Raw genomic sequence first — 26,302 nt, 5'->3', positions numbered from 1 at the left:
TGGATTTACAAGGCATCTAAGAGTTGATGCAAATGGATCATTAAGCATCCCAACAATGTGGTGGAAACCTAGGAAGTCCTACAACAGAAAAGGTCAATAAACTTTCCCCTCTAAATGGCCACATACTGGATAATTTCAATTGTTAGATGCAGTCAGCATCTCTCAGAGAGGACCAGAAGATCCTATGATATATGTTATTATTTTGTTGCTTCTTCTCTTCATGACCTCTGCTACTCAAGAACACTGGGCTGTAAAGCCTGCCAACTCTATTAACCAGAATATGGAGTCCAGAAAATGCACTGAGTTATCATTAAAGGTAGCCTCTAGTGGTCTGTGGCATAGCTAACTGACATATATGTATCTTTTTTTGTTATTTATTTATTTATTTATTTATTTATTTATTTATTTATTTATTTATTAAAGATTTTTGCCTCCTCCCCACCACTGCCTCCCATTTCCCTCCCCCCTAATCAAGTCCCCCTCCCTCGTCAGCCCAAAGAACAATCAGGGTTCCCTGCCCTGTAGGAAATCCAAGGACCACCCACCTCCATCCAGGTCTAGTAAGGTGAGCATCCAAACTGACTAGGCTCCCACAAAGCCAGTACGTGCAATAGGATCAAAAATCCATTGCCATTGTTCTTGAGTTCTCAGTAGTCCTCATTGTCCACTATGTTCAGCGAGTCCGGTTTTATCCCATGCTTTTTCAGACCCAGGCCAGCTGGCCTTGGTGAGTTCCCAATAGAACATCCCCATTGTCTCAGTGTGTGGGTGCATATATGTATCTTAAGTAAAGTTTACACAAATGTTTTCATGGTTTGATCCCCAAGAGACTTTTCTTCCCCAGACCCAATGTACTCATGATACAAAACCTCTGGGCCACTGGGCGGTGGTGGCACATGCCTTTAATCTCAGCACTTAGGAGGCAGAGGCAGGCAGATCTCTGAGTTCGAGCCCAGCCTGGTCTACAGAGAGAGTTCCAAGACAGCTAGAGCTACACAGAGAACCCTGTCTCAAAAAACCAAAAATCAAACCTGTGGCCACAGATATCAATACAGAGCAACAGATCCACTTTGCCTCCAACACAGATCAAGGAAACACTATAGAAAAGCTCAAGCTTAGCCCACGGAGAAACACAGAGAAGGCAGTCTCGGGAGAACAAAAACCTTGAAATGCTGCCTCACTTATTTCTCAATTTCTCAGGAAACCATGCTTTTTCAAGGAAAAAAAAAACCCATTATTTTGATTTTTTTGGCTGGGTGAACCTCCCTTCCAGACTTTGAAAGAAAGTTGTCCAGTATATAAGCAACCAACGCTGACTCCTTATAAACCCAGAGTTTAGGAGTTCGGAGAGCTTGGTGCCCTGGGGCCTGGGCATAACCTACATATAAGCAAATACATACCTCTTCAGTTGCTCACACGAACAACAAGAAGAAACTAGTTCACCGCAGACTGGGGAAATCTAAGGCTTTACAGCAGCTTAAACTGATTGTGCATATCAGATACTTACAACATGATTCATAACAGTAGCAAATTACATTTATAAAGTAGCAACAAAATAATTTTGTTTGGGGGTCCCCATAACATGAGGAACTGCATTAAAGGGTCACAGCATTAGGAAGGTGGAGAACTACCGCTTTAGAGCTTTGGCAGTCTTTAGGTAGAAATCCCCTGAAGAAAGCCAATGCCAACAGAAGAAGTTATGCACACACACACACACACACACACACACACACGACAGCAGGACAGCTAGAAAAGCCCCACACAGACTGAGAGGAACACGGAAAGCCCTTCAGAAAACTTCCATGCTTCTCACCATCTTCAGATAACTGTTTTCTTTTAGAGATATAGGCTAGGAAGATGAGGTTGAACCCAGGAATGGGGGTGGGGGCAGTGAACAGAAAGATGAAAAACCCATGGTTTCTAGTGCTCAGAAGCACAGACCTGGAGTTCGGGAAGAGTGTGCTTTTAAGCTTAGTGATTCCCCTTTCACAAACGGTCTTGAAGAGAAACCGAAGAGGTCATAGAGTCAAGCCCAAAGATCTAGGGAAGGAGGCAGGACAGACTAGGGAAGAGGAGGTCTTTTTGCCCTGGGAAGCAGCCTTTGCCTCTGCTTCAGTTCTGTGACCTCCCACACTAACCCGGAACAAGACATCATGATATAAGACAAGGACGGTAAGCAAAATGTGTGTGTTCACCTATTCTAATGCCCTTCTCTGCAGAGACTCTCTCAGCAGGCAGGCAGGCAGGGCCAATTCCCATTCAGCTCAGTGACAAACATAGCCTGCTTTATTACAAATGCTCAGCGGCTGTGCGAACTGCAGATGATAATTCATGAAAGAAACTAATTCAGTTGAGTGAGGCAGTGGCTGTCAAACAAAGGACAGCAAATCCGCACTGCTGACCCCACGCAGCCCACCAGCACGGCTAAAGAAAGGCCATGCTTTGCTAATTGCATCATCTTTAGCAACAGAGGCAGAAGACACAAGAGCTTCCTTTTCCCAACAAAGAACTTTGTCATGGGCGGTCCTCCCATTTTCAAATGTAAAATCTGTCAGGACAGTAAAACTCTCCACTCCGCTGGCTATCTCAAAGCATTAGAGCCCACACAGACAAGTTATCTATTAATGACGAGTTGGGAATTCTCACATACCTAGATATATTGTTGAAGCTGAGAAAGAGGCGTTGGAGGCAGGGCAAATTATCCACATCTCTCTAGAAAAAAACAGAAAGCAAAAATTTATCAGTTGAAAGAAAAAAAGTACCGTATTTTAAAATGCTTTCTTGTTCAGCTGCTGGAAGGCATTCATGTCGCTCCCCCTCCCGCAGCCTCGCTCCACCGTTCATTTCTAGAGCACTCGGAGATCCATTCTTTGCTGCAGAGCGAGTGGGAGGGTTTCAGCACATCCGCAGGACGAGCTGCACCAGCGCCAGCAAGGTAAAAAGCAGTGGAGGAAGCGGGGAGCGCTGCGGCTAGCCTCCTTCAGCATGCTTTTGGGAAGGATGCCAGGATGCTACTTCAGCATTTACTGTAGCATAGCGGTGTGATCAGGGCTTGTTCAAAGTCACTTTTCAAAGGGAGACATCCAAAAGCTTTCCAAACAATGGTATAAATTTCAAAGCGATTTGCCTCATTATTCTCAAACTTGGAAACAGATCCAATACAGGAACAACCACCCCCCAAACGAAAAGCAGATCATAATGTCACTGGAGGGCACGATAAGGTCAGCTCCTAATCTAGGCACAACCCGAAGATTTAGACTGTGTGCTCAAACACGTGCTAAAAGCATTCCTGCAGTATTTTAAGAAGTTGCCCTTAGCCAATACTGAAGTATTTAGGGGATGATTAAAAAACAGTTACAAAATAAATACGCCCAACTTCATCAGGGAAAAGACAAACAAATAAGAAACCTTCTGAAAAGCATGGCATACTAGCGGCACGGACTCTGCAGAGGAAGTGGATCAATCTGACTTAGTCCAGAGAAGAGAGCAGCCGAGAAGCTGCAGGTGCAGAGTGGAGGGTGAGCTGAAGGGGCGGAGGGTAGACTGACACGCAGAGGGTAGTGGGCTGGAGGGTGGGCTGGCACGGTGGCCACACAGCCCCAGAGGCTGAGACAGGGCATTCTGGACTCCACGCACTCAGCCACTTCCCATGTAAAACTGTTTTGTTTCCAGATCAGCATCTTCCTTCTGTAGTGACTATCATCGCTGGCTCCCTGAAAAGCCTGATTCACAAGCGTGAGGAGTGGTGTCTAGATCTTTCCATGGTCAAGGTGTAAGTGTATAGACCACAGGACAGCAGATTAACCACACACCCTCACCCTCGTGATTGTGAACCGTGTAAGTCGGTAAACTTCTAGAATCATCTCTTGAAGCCACTTCCTTCTGATTTTCCCACACTTGAGGAGGAGTGCAGGTTTCACTCCAGGACCCCGTTTCCCACAGGAAATGGGAGCTGGTTTTTTATCTCTTCAGAAACAAGTCAAAACTGACCTGGAAGCCTTCTCTCTACTTCTTATCCCCACATTCCTCCTGAGCGCTACCTCAAGTATTTCTGGGCACAAGCATTGTTGGCACTCAGCTGGGGAATGGAAGCAGTGGCCTGCATCTCCTGGGAGGCAGAGCAACCTTTTAAGACTACAGTCTCACTGTTTCTCCCATGCCACAGGCAGAGCGTACACACTCCTTTCAAGACATGACTGCTTTGCAATTAAAGTACAAACAAATTATTTTTAGGAATATAGCAAGTTCTTTTAAAAAATTGTAATGCTTCTGTATTTATTTTCTTTTATAAAATCTACCAATTTTTCAAAATCATTAACTGTCATTTCTTGATAGCTTTAAAACTACTCACAAAAAAACAAAAACTAAAAATCCAAATTTAGTTTATATACATATCAATAACCACTACTGTAGCTAGCCTTTCCAGGACTTCAAAAAGCAGAATAATTATCTACAATATTTCTGTTGTCTCAAATTTAACATCAAGAGAAAAAATTATTTTTTAATTTTCCTAAAGATTTTAAGATATATTTTATAGCAAAATTCTAACATTACAACAGATAAAAAGAAAACGTATTTGTCATATTAATCAGTTACCTAGGAATAAATTTCTTATAATAAAAAGATCTGTTAAAAAATACTAAAATATGGCCTTCGAAAGGAAACTCTGTAAGACCCAACTAGTAGGATTTACCACCCAACGCAGGGGCTGAGGGCAAGTGCTCAGTGTCCCTCAGCCAAGCACCTCAGAGGGTCCTTGGGCAAGGCAGCATCAGGGAGAAATGGAAGAGGTCACCTGCAGTCTGGACGGCAGAGAGAAACGTTTTCTGCACTCGGGGCAGCTTTGTTATTAACATCGGAATCCTCAATTAATGGGTAAATGAGTTAGTTCTAATGCCAGAAAACAAACAAACAAACAAAACCACTGGAGTTTAACACAATGATCCAAGTCTAACTTTGAAAACCTTGCTTAGCTGTGTCCAACAACCTGAATCCACTCTATCACAAATGTACCAATTTTAATTGAGCATAAAAGGCCTTCATTAAGGCTTTGTTTTTATAAAGTACTTAATGTACTTATTTTATTGCATGTGTACGAGTGTTTTGCCTTCATATATGTCTGCACACCAGGTGCACACCTCAGGCCCCTGGAGGCCAGAAAAGAGTGTTGCACCCCTAAGGTTGCAGTTACAGCCACTTGTGAGCAGCTGTGTGGGTGCTGAGAAGCCAACCCTAGTCGTCTAGCAGAACAGCCAGAGCTCTTAACCAAAGAGTCATCTCTCCACCCCTTAAAGCCCAATTTTCTCTTTTAAAATATTTCCTTAAAGGTCTGTAGTATTCTTTTTAGGATCTGTAGGTTTTGCTACTGTTGTTGTTTAAAGTTTATCTATTTATTTATTTTAGTTTATGAAATTTAGATGTCATTACATTTCCCCCTTCCCCTTCCTCCCTCCATCACTTCCCATGGACCCTCCTCAAATTCATGGCCTTTTTTTTATTGTTGTTACATATGAATATTCCTAAATGCATAATAAGCACAACCAGCTCAATTGTTATAATATTACTTGTATGTATATGATTTCAGGACTGACTATTTGGTACTGGATTCCCTGGGGTGAACTTCAAAAAATATCCTGCCTTTTCCTTCATAAACCAGACCAAGACTATAATGAGATAGCAGCAGACTTTAAGCTGAGCTTTGCCAGGAAGTTATTCTGGGATGGTAGGACTCAAATCCATCCACCTGCTTGACACCAAAATATGATGTAAGTATTTTGGAATGATAGAGGAAGGAGAATTGGGGGTTGGAAAGCTGTAAGGATGATCAAGCTTTATATCTCTTTAAGGAAAAGCCAACAAATTAATTTTACTGTTACAGATTTAACAGTGCTAGCACATCTCCTCTGGAGGTAGCTATTTCACAGGCAAAGAGACTATCATGGGACAGTTAGAATATTAATATATATAAGCATGAAAAAAATGGTAATACTGACCAAAATAATTATAGGTCACATTATTAATCTGCTCATCACCTTAAATTTATTGCACTTGAAACAATACTAAAAATCATATTTAACAGATTTCTGAAGCATGACTTAAAGATTTAGCATCATCTCAAAATATAATTTTGTTAAAAATGAAGCTGAATGAAATTATGAACTCTAAGGCTGACGAGGATCAGAATTCCTTAGTTTCTCAAAGAATGTCTTTGCATCTGAAGAATTTGTCTCTTCTGCTCAGTACTGTTCTCCATATTCCCTAACTCTGTATAGAACTGAATGACTCAGCAATCTGCCTGTCTAGAACAGCTATTACTCATGACTCAGCAATCTGCCTGTCTAGAATGACTATTACTCATGACTCAGCAATATGCCTGAATAGAACATCTATTACTCAGGCTATTCTTAGTGACTCTTCTACAGAGAAATAAAGAAGAAGCAAGGTGAAGACATGGGGTGCACTGAGGCAGTAAATAGAACAAAGGACAAAGAAAACTTCTTTACTATTGTTTTCATTTTAAATAAAAAAGTCAGGATACAATACACATAGAGGAAATCATTTCAGTTTGGAAAGTTACACATGGATTCACTGACATGTTTAGAACAGAAACAAGAAAACAGTACTTCTTTTCATTAAAAGACTAAAGGCCTGAGGCAGGAAATTCCATAGGCGCAAGACTGAGCCAGCAACCTAAGCCAGAACAGGTCTGAGGCAGCAAACTCCAAAAAAGCAGGACTGAGCCAGTGAACTAAGCTGGAGTGGGCCTGGGACAGTGAATTCCACAGGAGCAGGATTCAGATCAGGGTCATTTGCGGAAGCAGGACTAGGCCAGCAACCTAGGCCAGAGCAGCCTAAGACGGTGAGCTCCAAGTGAGTAGGAGCGGATCCAGACCAAGGATATTTGCAGAGGCAGGATTGAGCCAGTGACCTGGGTCAGAGCAGAGCTGAGACAGTGAACTCCACAGGAGCAGGTACAGGGGAGCAAATGCTGAGCAAGCGGGCCAGAGGCCGCTGTGGGTCTGGGTGTGAATCTGAGACCTTTGAGGGAGTAGACCTGAGCCAGAACCTCTGTGGGTCTGGGAATCTGTCTGGGACATCAAAGGGAGTAGGCAGGAACCAGAAACTTATGTGGGTCCAGGTGTGAGTCTGGGACCTCTGAGGGAGTAGATCAGAGTCAGAGACCTTTGCAGGACCAACCCCAAACCAGGGACCTCTGCAGGAGTGGATCCAGATCAGGGACATTTAAAGAAACAGGGCTGAGCCAACAAGTCTAGGCCAGAGCAGACCTGAGACAGCAACAAAATCAACAAAATAGAAACAAAGAAAATAATACAAAGAATCAATGAGACAAAAAGTTGATTCTTCAAGAAAATAAACAAAATAGACAAAACTTTATCCAAACTAACCAAAAGGCAGAGAGAGGATATCTAAATTAAAAAAATCAGAAATGAAAAGGGGGACATAACAACAGACATGGAGAAAATACAGAGAATCATCAGGTCATATTTCAAAAACCTGTACTTCAAAAAATTGTAAAACTTAAAGGAAATGGACAACTTTCTGGATAAATATCACTTGCCAAAATTAAATCAAGACCATATAAGCAAATTAAACAGACCTATAACTTTAAAAAAAAATAGAAACAGTCATCAAAAGGCTCCCAACCAAAAAAAGCCCAGGACCAGATGGTTTCAGCTCAGAATTCTACAAGATTTTCAAAGAAGAACTAATACCAACACTCCTCAAATTATATCACACAATAGAAACAGAAGAAACATTGCCAAACTCTTTTTATGAGGCTACAATTACCCTGATACCCAAACCACAGAAAGACACTAAGAAAGAGAATTACAGATCAACCTCACTCATGAACATTGATGCAAAAAATACTAAATAATATACTGGCGAATCAAATCTAAGAACACATCAGAACCATCATCCACCATGATCAAGTCAGCTTCATCCCAGAGATGCAGGGATGGTTCAACATACAAAAATCTTTCAACGTAATCCATCATATAAACAAACTGAAAAATAAAAACCACATGATCATCTCATTTGATGCCAAAAAAGCTTTCAACAAAATACAACATCTTTTCATGATAAAGGTCTTGGAGAGAGCAGAGATATAAGGAACATACTTAAACATAATAAAGGTGATATACAGCAAGCCAACAGCCAACATCAAACTAAATGGAGAGAAACTCCCAGTGATCCCACTGAAATCAGAAACAAGACAAGGTTGTCCACTCTCTCCATCTCTATTCAATATAGTTCTTAAGGTCCTAGCTAGAGCAATAAGACAACAAAAGGAGATCAAGAGGATACAAATTGGAAAAGAAGAAGTCAAACTCTCACTATTTGCTGATGATATGATAGTTTACATAAGCAACCCAAAAATTCTACCAAGGAACTTCTACAACTCATAAACACTTTCAGTAATGTAGCAGGATACAAGATTAACTCATAAAAAAAATCAGTAACCTTCCTTCACACAGATGATAAAAGGGCTGAGAAAGAAATTGGAGAAACATCACCCTTCACAATAGTCACAAATAGCATAAAATATCTCAAACCAAACAAGTGGAAGACTTGTATGACAAGAACTTTAAATCTTTGAAAAAAGAAATTAAAGAAGACACCAGAAAGTGGAAAAATCTCCCATGCTCTTGGGTAGGCAGAATCAAAGTAAAAATGGCAATCATACCAAAAGCAATCTACAAATTCAATGCAATGCCGAGCAAAATCGGAGCAAAATTCTTCACAGACCTCAAAAGAATGGTACTCAACTTCATATGAAAAAAACCAGGAGAGCCAAAACAATCCTATACAACAAAATAACTTCTGGTGCATCACAATCCCTGAGTTTAAACTCTACTACAGAGCTACAGTACTGAAAACAGCCTGGTATTGGCATAAGAACAGACAGGAGGACCAATGGTACCGAATCGAAGACCCGGCTATTAATTCACACACCTTCAAACACCTGATTTTTGACAAAGAAGCAAAAAATATCAAATGGAAAAAAGAAAGCATATTTAACAAATGGTGCTGGCATAACTGGATATTAACATGTAGAAGAATGAAAATAGATCCATATTTATCACCATGCACAAAACTCAAGTTCAAATGCATCAAAGACCTCAAGATAAAACCAGCTACACTGAACCTCAGAGAAGAGAAAGTGGGAAGTACTCTTGAATGCATTGGCACAGGAGACCACTTCCTAAATAGAACCCCAGAAGCACAGACACTGAGAGAAACAATTAAAAATGGGACCTCCTGAAACTGAAAAGCTCCTGTAAAGCAAAGACATGGTCAACAAGACAAAATGACAGCCTACAGAATGGGAAAAGATCTTCATCAACCCCACGTCAGACAGAGGTCTGATCTCCAAAATATACAAAGAACTCAAGAAATTGGTCACCAAAAGAACAAATAATCCAATTTTTAAAAATGGAGTAGAAACAGAGAACTCTCAACAGAGGAATCTAAAATGACTGAAAGACACTTAAGGAAATGTTAAACATCCTTAGTCATCAGAGGAATGCAAAACACCAGTCAGAATGGCCAAGATCAAAAACACTGATGACAACTTATGTTGGAGTGGAAAAGGGAACACTCCTGCATTGCTGGTAGGAATGCAAGCTGTTACAGCCCCTTTGGATATCAGTTGGCAATTTCTTAGAAATTAGAAAACAACCTTCCTCAAGACCTAGTAATACCACTTTGGGGTATATATCCAAAGGATACTCAATTGTGCCACATGGACATGTGCTCAACTAGGTTCATAGCAGCATTGTTTGCTATAGCCAGAACCTGGAAACAACCTAAATGCCTCTCGATCAAAGAATGGATAAGGAAAATGTGGAACATTTACACAATGGAGTACTACACAGCAGAAAAAAATAATGACATCTTGAAATTTGCAGGCAAACGGATGGAGCTCGACATCATTTTGAGTGAGGTAACCCAGACCCAGAAAGTCAATTATCACATGTACTCAGTCATGACTGGCTTTTAAACATAAAGCAAAGAAAACCAGCCTGTTAATCACAATCCCAAAAACCTAGACAACAATGAGGACCCTAAGAGACATACATAGACATAGACATACATAGATCTAATCTACATGGGGAGTAGAAAAAGACAAGATTTCCTGAGTAAATTAGGAGCATGGGGACTTTGGGAGAGGGTTGAAGGGGAGGGGAGAGGCAGGGAGGGGAGCAGAAAAAAATATAGAGCTCAATAAAAATCAATAATTTTTTTAAAAAAGACTAAATTAATTCCGAATTGCCTGTTGCAGCCATCACTTGCAGCCCAGACACACATGCTATCCAAGGACAGTACCCACTAAGCCATCATATTCTAACCACACATTTCCTTAAATGTCTATGAAAACTGTCAGTATCTGCTCAGGCTTCTAAAAGGCACTAATATTCTTGTTTGCACTTCCAGTTTCCTATCCTTTCTAGGGCAACTGATAGCAGTCAACCAGCTGCGTGCTGCTTTTCTGATCTGATTTTCACCTACATGCTGTTGTCATTTCACCAAAGAAAAGCTAAGGAGGCATTACAAACTGGACTGGAAAGCAGGTACTCGTGCTAAGGAGGGAGATCCCCACCCCTACACTCTAAAGCACTACTCTCATAGTCATGATGAAAAGGACTAGACACCTATATGTCATAGTCAATGGCCTTCCTGTATTTGAATGTGCACCTGAAATTTACATCACAAGCTACATATGTATGTATGTATGTATATATACATATATAGATAATGTGTGTATGTGTGTGTGTGTGTGTGTGTGTGTAACAAAAAAGCTAACAAAAGTGCAGTCTGATATATGTGCCCCTAAGCCTCCTACAAAAACTGTCTGGAAGATACAAACTCAACAAGTTTCACAGCATTCTGAGGATCCCAAACTACTAACTTCTACAGAAAAAAACAACCACGAGGAAGACTGATCTGAGATGCAAATTGTCAAGTCAAGAACTGCTAAGACAGCCGGGGAGAGAATAACCTCAGTGCACACTACAGACATCTACACTTAAAAGTTACTAGAGATGCAGGGCACTAGTGGTGCACACCTTTAATCCAAGCACCTGGAGGCAGAGGCAGCTGGATCTCTGAGTTCAAGACCAGCCTGGTAAACAGAGTGAGGTATAGGACAGCCAGGACTGTGACTTGGAGAAATCTTGATTTGAAAAACAAAACAACAACAAAAAATCACTAGAGATGTAAGGAAAACATGGCACCAGGAGTGAAGAAGGTCTGGAGCTTTTGGAAAACATGATACACAACTTCTAGTAGAAAAAAAAAGGCAGCTGGGCAGTGGTGGCACACACTTTTAATCCCAGCGCTCGGGAGGCAGAGGCAGGCAAATCTCTGAGTTTAAGGCCAGCCTGGCCTAGAAAAGCTAGTTCTAGGACAGGCACCAAAGCTACAGTGAAACCCTGTCTCAAAAACCTGAAAAAGAAAAAAAAAAGAAGAAAAAAAGCAATTACTGAAAACTCAATAGTTAAGACTGAAAATCAGATTAAACAAGAGATTTTTTTTTGTATTTTTGTTTTTTCTTTTAAAGAATCAATTTCAAGGTAGGAGTAGAGAAGTAATAAGAAAACAATGATGTACCTGGGGGAAATTATAATGACAGAAATTATTAAAGCAGGATTAATAAATAATCAACATAATGAGAAGGCCTGAGGTTTAGAGGAAAGAGAAAATTGAAGGTGCTTTTTATGAGAATGCAGATATAGAATGTTCCATAGCTAATGAAAGACATCATCATGCAGATTCTGGAAGCAAAAATATTAGGTTTGTTTATAAAATTTACCATTATTTTCCAATATATGCAGCAGTTAGAGGAAGTGAAGATGACAAAGCTGTGCTGGGGCAGTCTATCCCAGAGAGGGATTAGCGGCAACTGAAGGAAGGCGGTGCGTTGCTTACCCGTTCTCTTTACACAACATTCTTACGCACTAAAAGGAGAATTACACAACACCCCTGTACTGAAATTTCACAATTATCATAAAATAGGGGTCTAGGAGAAGGGCTCTGAGGACAGAGGTAGATACGGAGGGAAGTATGGAGCTAGAAAAACTATTTGTAATTATCATTTACTTTGACAAACATGACAATTCAGGTTAGTGGGGAAACAGGTCTTTTCAATAAAACATGGCCAAGAAAATAGATATCCATATGTGGATAAAATGAACAATCACCAACTATGTTCAAGTACATAGAGAGTTAACTAAAGGGAGCTCACAGCTCTGAATGAAGAGAGAAAGCTGTAAACTTTCTAGAAGGAACACAGGATAACACAGTCTGGACTCAGGACACAAAAGACACCAAGGACAGAGGAGGTCAAAGTATAGATGATGTCACCATAACTGGAAGCTTCCACAAACCAAATACTGTTCTGAAAAAGTAAAAATGGCAAGTCATGGAAAATATACTCTCTGTAGACATACAGATAGATTCTGGGATAAAGAGATAGACAGACAGAGAGACAGAGTGAGGCAGAGAGACAAATAGCCATAGGAGACCCAGAGAGAGCGATCAAAAGGTTGAATCTAGAATATCACATGACTTTTAGTAGCAACAGTCTAGACCAGTGCTTCATCACAGATGACAGATGAAATGCTTGAAAAAAACTTGGTGCCTTCACCCATCAAGAACATGCAAATCTAAAATGATGGGAATTGTTTGTGAACGACACAGATGCTCAGTGCCAACTGTTTCTGATGAATTCAGCATTTCCAATAAAGTCAGACAGTTTCTGATAAATTCATACATTCACATGGCATTCCTTTGTTTCTACCTTGGAAAAATAGGGCTTTGGCCCACTAAAATAAATAGATAAATAAAAATAACAAGACCGGTCATCCATAGTGATTTTGTGTGGCCAAAAAAGTAGAAAAAAGATTGGAAAACGAGCAAGCAAATGCTACGACAGCTTTTCTCCAGTGGAATCCAACCCAGCAATGGAGAAAATGATGACAAACACAACAAACTGATGACTAACAAAACTTGCACTTCCCTGTAAGTGCAGGGAAGAATCCATGTGTATACATCCATGTGCTATACAGTGGCCTCACAGCTAACGATTACACACAGTAGAATCCAGATGTGTGCAGGGAAGAATCCATGTTTACACATCCATGTGCTACACAGTGGCCTCACAGCTAATGACTACACACAGTAAAATCCAGATGTGTGCAGTCCACACCACCTAGGATTACATTAAGTCTATGAAGTTATTTCAACAACAAATCACCTAAGACTAAATTTCTAAGCATGCATCCCTGCTATGACATGTATGTAGCTGTACACACTTTTTGTAAAGTACAAATGTAGTCAAAATCATCCAGAGACAGACATCAGAGCACCTCTGGAATAGGAGCAGGACTGACTAGAAAAAGGGATGCACAAGGAACTAACTGGGGGCCTCAGCTTGGGCACCTGGGATCCCCTCTAGGGTCAAGTCTCCTGCCCATCCTAAAGTGGGTCCTTTAACTAAGAAATGGGGTTCCGTGCTCCCCTATCCAACCTTCCTTTATCCCGATCCTCCTGTTTCCCCAAGTCCCCCCTCCTTTCCTTCTACCTTTTCTCTCCCCATCTCCCCTTACCCCCATCCCACCCCACCCCCAACATCCCACTTTTCTCCCCGGCAATTTTGTCTACTTCCCTTAGCCAAGAGGATAACTATATGTTTTTCCTTGGGTTCACCTTCTTACTTAGCTTCTTTAGATTCGCCTATTGTAGACTCCGTGGCCCCTATTTATGGCTAGAAACCAATTATGAGTGAGTACATCCCATGTTCATCTTTTTGGGTCTGGGATACCTCACTCAGGATAGTGTTTTCTATTTCCCTCCATTTGCATGCAAAATTCGAGAAGTCATTGTTTTTTACCGCAGCGTAGTACTCTAATGTGTATATATTTCATACTTTCTTCATCCATTCTTCCATTGAAGGGCATCTAGGTTGTTTCCAGGTTCTGGCTATTACAAATAATACTGCTATGAACATAGTTGAACAAATGCTTTTGACATATGATAGAGCATCTCTTGGGTAAATTTCCAAGAGTGGTATTGCTGGGTCGAGGGGTAGGTTGATCCCGAATTTCCTGAGAAACCGAAACACTGACTTCCACAGTGGTTGCACAAGATTGCATTCCCACCAGCAATGGATGAGGGTACCCCTTCCTCCACAGCCTCTCCAGCAAAGGCTATCCTTGGTGTTTTTGACTTTAGCCATTCTGACAGGTGTAAGATGATATCTCAAAGTTGTTTTGATTTGCATTTCCCTGATCGCTAAGGAGGTTGAGCATGTCCTTAAGTGTCTTTTGGCCATTTGAACTTCTTCTGTTGAGAATTCTCTGTTCAGTTCAGTGCCCCATTTTTTAATTGGGTTAATTAGCCTTTTAAAGTCTAGTTTCTTGAGTTCTCTATATATTTTGGAGATCAGACCTTTGTCTGTTGTGGGGTTGGTGAAGATCTTCTCCCAGTCAGTAGGTTGCCTTTGTGTCTTAGTGACAGTGTCCTTTGCTTTACAGAAGCTTCTCAGTTTTAGTAGGTCCCATTTATTCAATGTTGCCCTTAATGTCTGTGCTTCTGGGGTTATACCTAAGAAGCGATCACCTGTGCCCATCTGTTGTAGGGTATTTCCCACTTTCTCTTCTATCAGATTCAGTGTTTTCGGGCTGATATTGAGGTCTTAAATCCATTTGGACTTGAGTTTTGTGCACGGTGATAGATATGGGTCTATTTTCATTCTTCTACAGGTTGACATCCAGTTGTGCCAGCACCATTTGTTGAAGATGCTTTCTTTCTTCCATTGTATACTTTTAGCTCCTTTATCGAAAATGAGGTGTTCATAGGTTTGTGGGATTAAATCCGGGTCTTCTATACGATTCCATTGGTCGACTTCTCTGTTTTTATGCCAGTACCACCCTGTTTTCATTACTGTAGCTCTGTAATAGAGTTTGAAGTCAGGGATGGTAATGCCTCCAGACAATCCTTTATTGTATAGGATTGTTTTGGCTATCCTGGATTTTTTGTTTTTCCATATAAAGTTGATTATTGTCCTCTCCAGATCTGTGAAGAATTTTGATGGGATCTTGATGGGGATTGCATTGAATCTATAAATTGCCTTTGGTAGAATTGCCATTTTTACTATGTTGATCCTCCCAATCCAAGAGCAAGGGATGTCCATCCATTTTTTGGTATCCTCCTCAATTTCTTTCTTCAATGCCTTAAAGTTCTTATCAAATAGATCTTTCACTTCCTTGGTTAGATTTACCCCAAGATATTTTATGCTGTTTGTGGCTATCGTGAATGGAGAAGCTTCTCTGATTTCCCTCTCTGCTTCCATATCCTTTGTGTATAAGAGGGCGACTGATTTTTTGGAGTTGATCTAACCTGAAATGACCCTATCCTAGAGCAATACTGACGAATATCATGCATATCATCCTAGAACTTTCATCTGGCGATGGATGGAGATAGAGACAGAGACCCACACTGGAACACTGGATAGAGCTCCCAAGGTCCCAAGGAGGAGCAGAAGGAGGGAGAACATGAGCAAAGAAGTCGGGACCATGAGGGGTGCACCTACCCACTGAGACAGTGGAGCTGATCTACTGGGAGCTCACCAAGGCCAGCTGGACTGTTACCAAAAAAAGCATGGGATAAAACTGGACTCTCTGAACATGACGAACAATGAGGGCTGATGAGACGCCAAGGACAATGGCACGCGGTTTTGATCCAACGCAATGTGCTGGCTTGGTGGGAGCCTAGCCAGTTTGGATGTTCACCTTCCTAGATATGGACAGAGGGGGGAGGACCTAGGACTTACCACAGGGCAGGGAACCCTGACTGCTCTTTGGACTGGAGAGGGAGGGGGAGAAAAGTGGGGGGAAGGGGAGAGGGGTGGGAGGAGGGGGAGAAGAATGGGAGGAGGGGGAGGGAAATGGGAGGCTGGGAGGAGGTGGAAATTTGTTTTTTTTTTCTTTCTTTTCTTTATTCTCCTTTTATCAATAAAAAAATACATAAAAAAAAAGGGGATGCAGAAGAACTTTCTAGAATAATAGAAACATTTCAGACACCATGATACGGTTGGCAGTTACATTAAAATAAAAACACACTGACTTATACAGCTAAGATTTTATTGCACCTAGATTATAACTCAATCAAGTCTGGAGGGAGGCCCTTGGCAGTGTGGGAACATGGAGGATGCAGTACGCTCTAGAGGCTCCTCTCCTGTCTACACGAACGGCCTTCAAGCAGTGACAACTCCTGTGGATCTCTGTAATATGCAACAAATAAAGCAGAGCTGGGGAGAGTTCGGTGGGGAGGGGTGCTTGCCACCGAGTCTGATGGCCTGAGTTTGTCCCTGGGACCAGTTTGATGTTAGGAGAGAGCTGCCTCTTGTCAAATTGTTCTTTGCCTCCACACCCATGCTGAGATACAACTCTGCCTCTCCTACTAGCCCACAAAATAACAGAAAAAATAAAAATAAGAACTGTCGACATGGCTCTTACTTTGAAAGTTCTTTTATCCATTTCAGAGGGCTGCTCGGTTGCTCCCTCCTCCTTCCTGCTGCATGGTTTGGCAGGGCACAGGTCAGCTCTGGGCCTAGCTCAGTGACAGCACAGAACCAGTCTCCATGAACACACGGCTGTGCTCCTTTACTACATGAACACACGGCTGTGCTCCTTTACTACATGAACACACGGCTGTGCTCCTTTACTACATGAACACACGGCTGTGCTCCTTTACTACATGAACACACGGCTGTGCTCCTTTACTACATGAACACACGGCTGTGCTCCTTTACTACATGAACACACGGCTGTGCTCCTTTACTACATGAACACACGGCTGTGCTCCTTTACTACATGAACACACGGCTGTGCTCCTTTACTACATGAACACACGGCTGTGCTCCTTTACTACATGAACACACGGCTGTGCTCCTTTACTACATGAACACACGGCTGTGCTCCTTTACTACATGAACACACGGCTGTGCTCCTTTACTACATGAACACACGGCTGTGCTCCTTTACTACATGAACACACGGCTGTGCTCCTTTACTACATGAACACACGGCTGTGCTCCTTTACTACATGAACACACGGCTGTGCTCCTTTACTACATGAACACACGGCTGTGCTCCTTTACTACATGAACACACGGCTGTGCTCCTTTACTACATGAACACACGGCTGTGCTCCTTTACTACATGAACACACGGCTGTGCTCCTTTACTACATGAACACACGGCTGTGCTCCTTTACTACATGAACACACGGCTGTGCTCCTTTACTACATGAACACACGGCTGTGCTCCTTTACTACATGAACACACGGCTGTGCTCCTTTACTACATGAACACACGGCTGTGCTCCTTTACTACATGAACACACGGCTGTGCTCCTTTACTACATGAACACACGGCTGTGCTCCTTTACTACATGAACACACGGCTGTGCTCCTTTACTACATGAACACACGGCTGTGCTCCTTTACTACATGAACACACGGCTGTGCTCCTTTACTACATGAACACACGGCTGTGCTCCTTTACTACATGAACACACGGCTGTGCTCCTTTACTACATGAACACACGGCTGTGCTCCTTTACTACATGAACACACGGCTGTGCTCCTTTACTACATGAACACACGGCTGTGCTCCTTTACTACATGAACACACGGCTGTGCTCCTTTACTACATGAACACACGGCTGTGCTCCTTTACTACATGAACACACGGCTGTGCTCCTTTACTACATGAACACACGGCTGTGCTCCTTTACTACATGAACACACGGCTGTGCTCCTTTACTACATGAACACATGGCTGTGCTCCTTTACTACATGAACACACGGCTGTGCTCCTTTACTACATGAACACACGGCTGTGCTCCTTTACTACACTGGGTTCTCAATTACAGGGGTAGAGGAAGTGCAGCCATCTTCAGCAAATCTCGTCTACTCCACTAACAGTGGCTGAGGCTCCCAGTGCTCCAGTCCTGTCCCTTGGGGAGACTGAGTGATGCTCCATTTGTACAGAGCACTAGCCCGTCGCGTTGGAGACTGTCTCTGTGTGGGCTTGCTAAAGATTCCTGGCCATTAGAGTACGCTCAGATGCTTTTGGGAGAGCCAACACAGAAGAAATGCTGAGCTCTCAGCACAACTGTCACGGGCCCATAAAGAAGGCACAGCTCCTTAAAAACAAGTACAGTCTGAGAATTTGTATTTGAGCTGGAGAACCTAGCTCAAAATGTCGCTTATGATTACTGAGCACAGTTGGGGTGAAGACCTGAGGATACAAACAGCGCATGTTCCTACAATATTGCTCAGGAAAGTTGTAAGTAATAAAGGGCACTAGCGCATAATGATGAAAGGAACAACTGCCAGGAAGAAATAGTGATTTCAGTTCTATTTCTAGATTATAACTTCAAAATATTGACCATATTCTAGACAAATATTGATGACATGCTAGGCAATATAACAAATTTCAAAGAACCAATCCATTTTCATTGGACACAAAGCAATTAAATTAGAAAAGACAGCTATAATAAAATGAATAAGAAAATCATATATTTCAAATATTAAAAATATACTCCAGGGGCTGGGGAGGGGCAGAAATACAGAGTGACAACAATGAAAACAAGTAGGACAAGAATTGTCATTAGATCAAAGGAAACCAAAACTGCAAAGACTGCAGTCAAAATCACCCAGACAGTTTCCCCAAGAACTTTCACTAAATGCCTAAGGAAGGCATTATCTTTAGCTCATATCTAGAGATTCTAAGTGGGAAGGCAAAGTGGGAAATCAAAGGATGTGCCAGTAAGAGGCCCTCTGTCCTGTCTGGGGCAGGTACAGCATCACAGAATGAGAACCAGAAGAGTAAGAGGAAAGGAATTGCAGCTCATCTCAAGTACTGCAGATATAAATATTACAAACAGCCTTAGCAAATGCCCTCAGGACTATGTACAAATGATGGCCTAGAATATGTGAGCAAGATGCTAAAATGACCTAAGGATTTGGAAAATTAATTTGCAAGCTCCATGGATTTAAGAATCAAATCTAATATGACCTATGTAAGAGTTACAGAAAGCATTTTTAATAAAATTCAATTATCATTAATAATATAAACTTAAAGCAAATAAAAAAATAGAAGACAATTTCTTAGGCTGGAAAGAAGGTGAATTTTTGCTCTGTGAGCATGAGGATCAGAGTCTAGACCCCTAGCCCTCAAGTAAGGAGCTGGCAAGGCTGTGCACATCTGTATCTCCTGTCTCAAGGCAACGCAGTGACTGTGCACATCTGTATCTCCTGTCTCAAGGCAACGCAGTGGCTGTGCACATCTGTATCTCCTGTCTCAAGGCAACGCAGTGGCTGTGCACATCTGTATCTCCTGTCTCAAGGCAACGCAGTGGCTGTGCACATTCATATACAATGGCAGTGCTAAATGAAAGATGCTCCGAGTCCTTTCTGTTCTGTGTGTACACATATGGGCACTGTTCCCACACACTCACATGCATATAACACTCAAATTTCTTCAGATTGATAAATGGTAGCTAATGAACATAGCTAGTGATACATTTTCTTTAAAACTGGGAATAATTCAAGAACCCACTTGCACTTCTGCTTTAGCTTTATGCTAAAGGTTCTTCTAGCTCAGCTGAACAAAGAGCCATCGAATTCAGTGCCTAGTAAGGACCCTTCACTTGATGTCACCTTCTACATGTTCTCACATGACAGAGGGCAACAGGCTCCTCCAAGCCTCTCCTAAAAAAAGGAAGTCATTCCATTTGCCTACTCACTCCCTACCTCTCAAGCCCTTCACACTGGTGACAAGGTCTCAATAAAATGTTAGAGGGGAACAAACATTCAAACATACAGTGCATATATAACGGCTAGTAGGAAACTGCTATTGCTTTAGAAAAAAAAGTGTAAATGGAACACCGTTTTAGATAATTTACGACATTGCTAGAATAAGTACTCAGAGCAAGGTTGTTATAGATAAAATGAATGAACCATAATCAACAATGATTACACATGCTACCAACAGTAAAAAATCAATTTCTTACCAAAAATTTCACAATATTAACGAAAGATAAGATATGGGAAGAAATCCGGCCAAAGCATGTCAGCTATCTGTGAACTTTCAAGACAACCGACATAACAGTCTTGCATCTACCGGCTATCTAACAATTTCTGTGCTGCCTTCCACAGAATGGTATGCTCTTCTCTCTTCTCCCACCTCAGCATTGCTTAGTTGCCTATAGTTATTTGTGTAGGGTTAAGGACTCATACTATCTCTCCTGTCTACTCTGGTATGTCTACTGCTGTCCTTGTTCAGCTCATGTTAGGACAGTCATGTTGGTGAGACGTTATGTGTGTAGCTTCTGACATTACTGGAGACACAGTCTCACAGCAAATTCCCTGTCCTCCAGCTCTTACAGTCTTTCAGTCCCTCTTCCATAAACAATAATCTATTATTTTTGAAAAAGAAGGCAAGAAAAAAAACAGGAAGAAGGCGTTGATTTCTAATTGGTCGAGAAGTCAGTTTCGTGGCTGAGACCAGGGTATCTTCAGAGCAATATTTTTAGTGAGATAGAAAAAAACAGATAAGAATGTGGTGGTTCTCAGAAGAGGCAGGTGTGGTCCTTGGGATGTTTTCATTTTCTGTAATGAGACCATATGGACATGTATGGAGCAGTCATGCTTCAGTATTAATTTGTTGTTATAGACTAACAAAAGCATCTAAAAGTTCTGTCTGTAGGAATGCTTTTACACATGTGCACAAAGAAGTGGAATGTTACTTGTACCACTTGTAATAATGAAAAATTGCAAATACAACTGTCCAGTATGAATTATAACCATAAGACAGAATGCTATATTACTACCAAAATTAGGGAACTAGAGCTAGATGTACTAAAACAAATGACTCTCATGGTGTCAAATAGAGCAAAACATAGAAGATATGCGCCATGAGATGCCTTCATGCACAAAACACTTAAAAGCATGCAAACCCATTACTACCTATTGTTTAGGAGGTGGCTTGGTGGTTGAGTGCTAACTCCAAGTGCAAAGCCCAGTGTGGATCCCTAGCACTGTAAACAAAAATAGATGGAATCAGATGTGTGTGAAAACAAGCAACACCAACCTCAAGACAGAGGCTACTTCTGTGAGGCTGGTCTCGAACTCACAGAGATCTGCCTGCCTCTGCCTCCCGAGTGCTGGGATTAAAGGTGTGCACCACCATCGCCCGGCTAGCAAGATTTTCTTTTTCTTGAAGCAGAGTCTCACTCTAGTTCATGCTGATCTGGAAGTTACCATGAAGCCTAGGCTGGACTTGAACTCATGCTAAACCTCCTGCTTCTTCAGCCTCCTGATAGTTGGGAGAACAGGCCTGAGCATCACACCTAAGTTTTAATTTTTAAAAGCAGACAATGACATGGGATTCCCCTCTGTAAGCTATGAATATGTTTTATTACCATTGGTTAATAAAGAAGCTGTTTCAGCCATTGGCTTAGCAGAGTAAAGTCAAACAAGAAATCTAAAAAGAGATATAGAGAGAGAGTAGGCAGAGTCAAGGAGATGCCATGTAGCTGCAGAAGGAGAAAGACACTGCCGCTGGAACCTTTCCTGGAAGCCACAGCATTGTGCTAATACACAGATTAATAGAAATGGGTTAATTTAAGATTTAAAGATTATCTAGAAATAAGCCTGATCTGTTGGCCAGTGTTGTAATTAATATAGTTTCTATGTGATCGTTCAGGTCTGGGCATCCAGGAAATGAATGAACAGTCTTCTCCTACAGGACAACACCATGGAGACTAAAAAGATATTGAGTTTGACAATGACCCAGTTTTCAAGACGGGACTGGCAAATGAACATGTGTCTTGACACTGAAACACTAGAGGTTTCTGTTCATGAGGATGAAGGACAAACCATGCTTCCTTCCCAGGGCTCAGGGGAAACACACTAACCTAAGTAAATTCTCAGAAATCAAAAAAGTAAGAGAGTTGTCAGTGACAGATCAACATTTTGGATGGATTTCAGGAAGCTGGAGGAACTTCCCAAGAGACCCCGTTGAGGAAGAGGGCCTGCAGCTGGGAACCGCAGGAGAGATGCAGAGCCGCACACGTTCCCTTGGATGGGAGGCCATGCCGTCGTCACACTCGGTCTGGACATGCAAAGATCAGGCCTGGGTGACATGAAAGAAGCACATCGGGTAGGTGTATAATTTAACACCTGCCTGCTCAACAGTTCCTGAACCAACACTGACCCTGTCCCACCTGCCGCGTTCACACAGCCAGCACGGCCAGAGCAGCAGGCTGAAGGAGTCCCCAGCAGGAGCTCCAGGCCTGTGCTCTCAGAGGCAGGTAGAGTAGGTGGGACAGGGGAGTGGTGCTTCCTTTAGGAAAAGAGTTAGTAATAGCAACAAACAGGGGCGGGGCATGACAGGAAGGGCAGCTCAACCCACACAAAGGAAACAAAGTCCTTCTACCCAACAAAGTAAAATCTTTCTTATTTCAGTAACTACCACGTGAACCCGCAGTTTCCCTCCATTCATCCTGAGGGGATGAGGATGCTCCGTGTGTCCAACTTAAGAAGTTACACAATTGGGGCTGGAGAGATGGCTCAGAGGTTAAGAGCATTGCCTGCTCTTCCAAAAGTCCTGAGTTCAATTCCCAGTAACCACATGGTGCTCACAACCATCTGTAATGAGATCTGGCGCCCTCTTCTGGCCTGCAGGCAGACACACAGACAGAATATTGTATATATAATAAATAAAAATATATTTAAAAAAAAGAAGTTACACAATCCAGTGATCAACTGGGAAGGAGACAGACAGAGAGACACTCCTCCTCCCACCCTTATGGCTAAAGAAGGGCTCAAACACCCGAGCTACCACCCAATGGAAGCTTTTATTTTAAAGTTACTAGCTGCAGGGCTGGGTCCTTCTGTGTCAGATCAAGGTTTAGTTCTGAGCACCCACACCAGGCAGCTCGCAACCACCTGTAACTCCTACTTCAGAGATGCCAAATCTCTGCACTCACACTTAAAAATAATAAAAAAAAACAATAAATCTTTTGGGGGTGTTCAAGACAGGGTTTCTCTGTAGCTTTGGAGCCTGTCCTGGAACTCTCTCTGTAGTCCAGGCTGGCCTTGAACTCACATAGATCTGCCTGCCTCTGCCTCCTGAGTGCTGGGATTAAGGGCATATGCCACCACCACCCAGCTAAAATAATAAATCTTAATAATCACTAGTCATTAAATAGAAAAAAAAAGCCAAATGTGGTGGAGGACACCTGTAATCTGCTACCTGGGAAGTGGAGGCAGGGATCAGTCCTTGGCTACAGAAGGAATTAAAGCCAGCATGGGCCCCCATGAGACCCTGTCTCACCCCAAATCTCCCACCTCCTCCCCAAAGAAAGAGTAGGGTGGTAACTAAACCTAAAGGCAGGAAAAAGTGAAGGAAAATTTAAAAGTTTTTTGGATTTTTTAAGCAAAGGTTTATGCCAGACATGGGAGCTCACACCTTTAATCCCAGCATTTAGCAGGCATAGGCAGAGCTATGTAAGAAGGCCTTGTCTGGAGAGGGAGAGACAGAGACAGACAGAGATGTGGGGGGGGGGAGAGAGAGAGAGAGAGAGAGAGAGAGAGAGAGAGAGAGAGAAAGAAGAAGGAGGGAGAGAAAGAACAAAAGAGAGAGAGAACTTTAGAAATGATTGGAACGTAAGATTTGAACCACACCCCTATCTGTTATCTACCTTACGTGTCCATTCAACTTCCTGCATTACCTGCACTATACTTATCACTAATAAAGATATATGAACAATAAATACTGTTGTCTTTTAAAGTTTCATGGATGGATACAATTTCCTTTCCCATAGATGCTGCTGCTGTCTCAGCTGCCATAGTGATGAGCAGAGACACACTCACTGGCAATCGGTGAGTTAGAGCAGAGACACACTCACTGGCAGTCCGTGAGTTAGAGCAGAGACACACTCACTGGCGATCGGTGAGTTAGAGCAGAGACACACTCACTGGCAGTCCGTGAGTTCCCGGCTGAGCAGCATGTGCTTTCCCAGGGAAAGCCAGACTCCAAGCGGGAACATGCCAGGGGAGCAGATGGCTGCCCCAACTAGCAGAACTCTTTGGATGCTTACCGGCCCCAGTGTCCCAAGGACAGACTAAGTCCTGACTGAGCAGCTTGTGAGGATTCAGCAACACAGCAAAGTAATCCAGCCCGGAAGCTCTGAAAACAAACAGCCCATCTCTACCATTCTGTCCAACCTGGGGAGGACCTGCCGTGATTCAGAAATTGTGCAATAAATCCATGTCTTAGAAAAGGTTCGGGAAGTCTCCTCCCCTCCCTGAAGACATGGATGTTAGCTGCCTTATATTTTCTGGGAAAATGAAAGTGAAACCAATTCATACAACGGAGCGCCATCTGTCCCCAACATCTGCACGCCACAGAGAGCACACTGCACTCTTTCCTAAGGAAGGTATTCTCTTAGGGTGTGCCTTGTGTGCCTTTAAAAGCTCATGAAAGACACCAGAGAGCCCAAAGGCAGCTTTTCGACAGTGTGGAAACAAAGGGGACTTTAAAATGATAATGATGCCAACTTCACTAGGTTGGTATCTTCTCATAAAACTGAACATTTGTTTCTAGTACCTTCCACCTTTGTATCAATACTCAAGGCCTCCACATAAGGCTACTATTTAGGTGCCCGCTTCCAGCAAAACCATCAAGTCCTCCTACAGGGGTAGAAGTAAGGGTAGCCACCCTATGGATGCCGGGAACTGAACCCAGATCCTGACGCCACAGAGGAGACTAAGTTCTCACCGTTAAGTGAGGAGGAGAGATCACACTGTTTTAAGCTCCATTATTATTCTGCCAACACAGCACCACAGTCAAGCCCAGTGGTTCTCACCCACCCTAAGGCTTCAACCTTCTGTACAGCCCCTCATGTTGTGGTGACCCCAACCATAAAATTATTTCGTTGCTACTTCAAAACTATAATCTTGCTACTGTTATGAGTTGTGATATAAACATCTGTGTTTTCTGATGGTCTTAGGCATCCGCTGTGAAAGAGCCATTCTATCCAAGAATGACTTCTCTAGTCGTCTGAGAGTTCAAGTCTTGTCCCCACAATATGTCTCTCCCCTCTGCTCGCACACCAGTCTAAGCTGTCGCCGTGCCCCCTTTTAGAGTCAGCAAGCCAAGAGACGCAAAAAACAACTGAGCCCAATTACTTCATTTTTAGACAAATCTGCAATGAGCCCCAGACAGTTCCAGTGTTTCACCCAGGGTCTCACAGCTGATTCGAGGTGAAGCTGAGACCCGAGCTAGGCCTCTACGGTCCTGGGCACTATTTCCTTTTCATCAAGAGGCCTCCTTAAAACTGCCAGAAGACAAACAACTGGACCTCTACTTCCTCTCTCTGTGCCTCTCCTTCTGGGCACAGCAGTCGCTCACCAATAGCCTCCCTTTCTCTCTCAGTACCATGACAGAAGGAATGAGAAGCAGTGATCACGTACACCAGATGGTTCATTTAAAGGTAACACTTAGACCATTTTTGAATTTATATTTATCTTTTAAAACAGAAACCACTTTCTTTCCAGATCAACATATTACAAAGCTTCATAGTTATGGTCACAATTCAAATCCAGAAAAACAAAAACCTAGGTCACTTCTGATTCTGGCGTTCCACACTCGATACTAAACTACCATCAGTTACAGAAGCAGGCGCACCTGAGCCTGCGGTACTCACCACAGAAGTGATCTGATTGTGTCGAAGGTTAAGTTCAGTTAGAGAATCCAGACCGTTGAGATTGTCAACGTGACTCAAGAGGTTCCTGGCAAGGTTTAAAACTCTCAAATCACACAAATGATTGACATTTTCAATCTTGGTTATCTGGGAAACAAAGGTGGGAGAAGAGCACGATTAGCATACGCATGTAATAAAACTCCAAAAATAAGACATTCAAGTCCCCAGATTTAGTGACAATTTATACCGAGACAGTTACAGTCCACTTAAAGGTCTCAAGGCAAGTCCTATGAAGTCATTTAACTTGTAAAAATGAGCCAAGGATCCTAGTTGACCATTTGACATAATGAACATATCGAGTAAATTTTCTCAAATAACCAATGAGTCCCTTTGAGCAGCTCTACGGTGCCAGGTCCCACATCTATACACTTACCTGTCACACAGAAACTGACTCTGGCCCCGAGTCACATACTCACAGTGCTTTGACAAGGCAAACCAA

At 42.4% G+C, this 26,302-nt stretch overlaps 1 protein-coding gene across 13 annotated transcripts in view; it reads right to left on the bottom strand.

Moving 5' to 3' along the window:
- The window catches only part of Lrrc49 (leucine rich repeat containing 49), a 112,132-nt gene that overhangs the window by 59,406 nt on the left and 26,424 nt on the right, over positions 1 to 26,302 (bottom strand). For 12 of the 13 annotated variants that reach the window (XM_075965628.1, XM_075965630.1, XM_075965635.1 and 9 more), the window contains 2 exons: positions 25,807 to 25,950; positions 2,651 to 2,712 (listed from right to left, as the gene is read on the bottom strand). In XM_075965628.1, the coding sequence (XP_075821743.1) occupies positions 2,651 to 2,712; positions 25,807 to 25,950 (206 nt within the window). Of the gene's footprint in view, positions 1 to 2,650; positions 2,713 to 24,198; positions 24,427 to 25,806; positions 25,951 to 26,302 lie in introns of those variants that run through there. The other variant, XM_075965641.1, reaches the window with a different exon arrangement.

The sequence above is a fragment of the Microtus pennsylvanicus genome, chromosome 3, assembly GCF_037038515.1.
Source record: "Microtus pennsylvanicus isolate mMicPen1 chromosome 3, mMicPen1.hap1, whole genome shotgun sequence".
NCBI classification, from domain to species: domain Eukaryota; kingdom Metazoa; phylum Chordata; class Mammalia; order Rodentia; family Cricetidae; genus Microtus; species Microtus pennsylvanicus.
The sequence above is the reverse complement of the archived record's forward strand: the minus strand, read 5'-3'. Positions and strand labels throughout refer to the sequence as shown.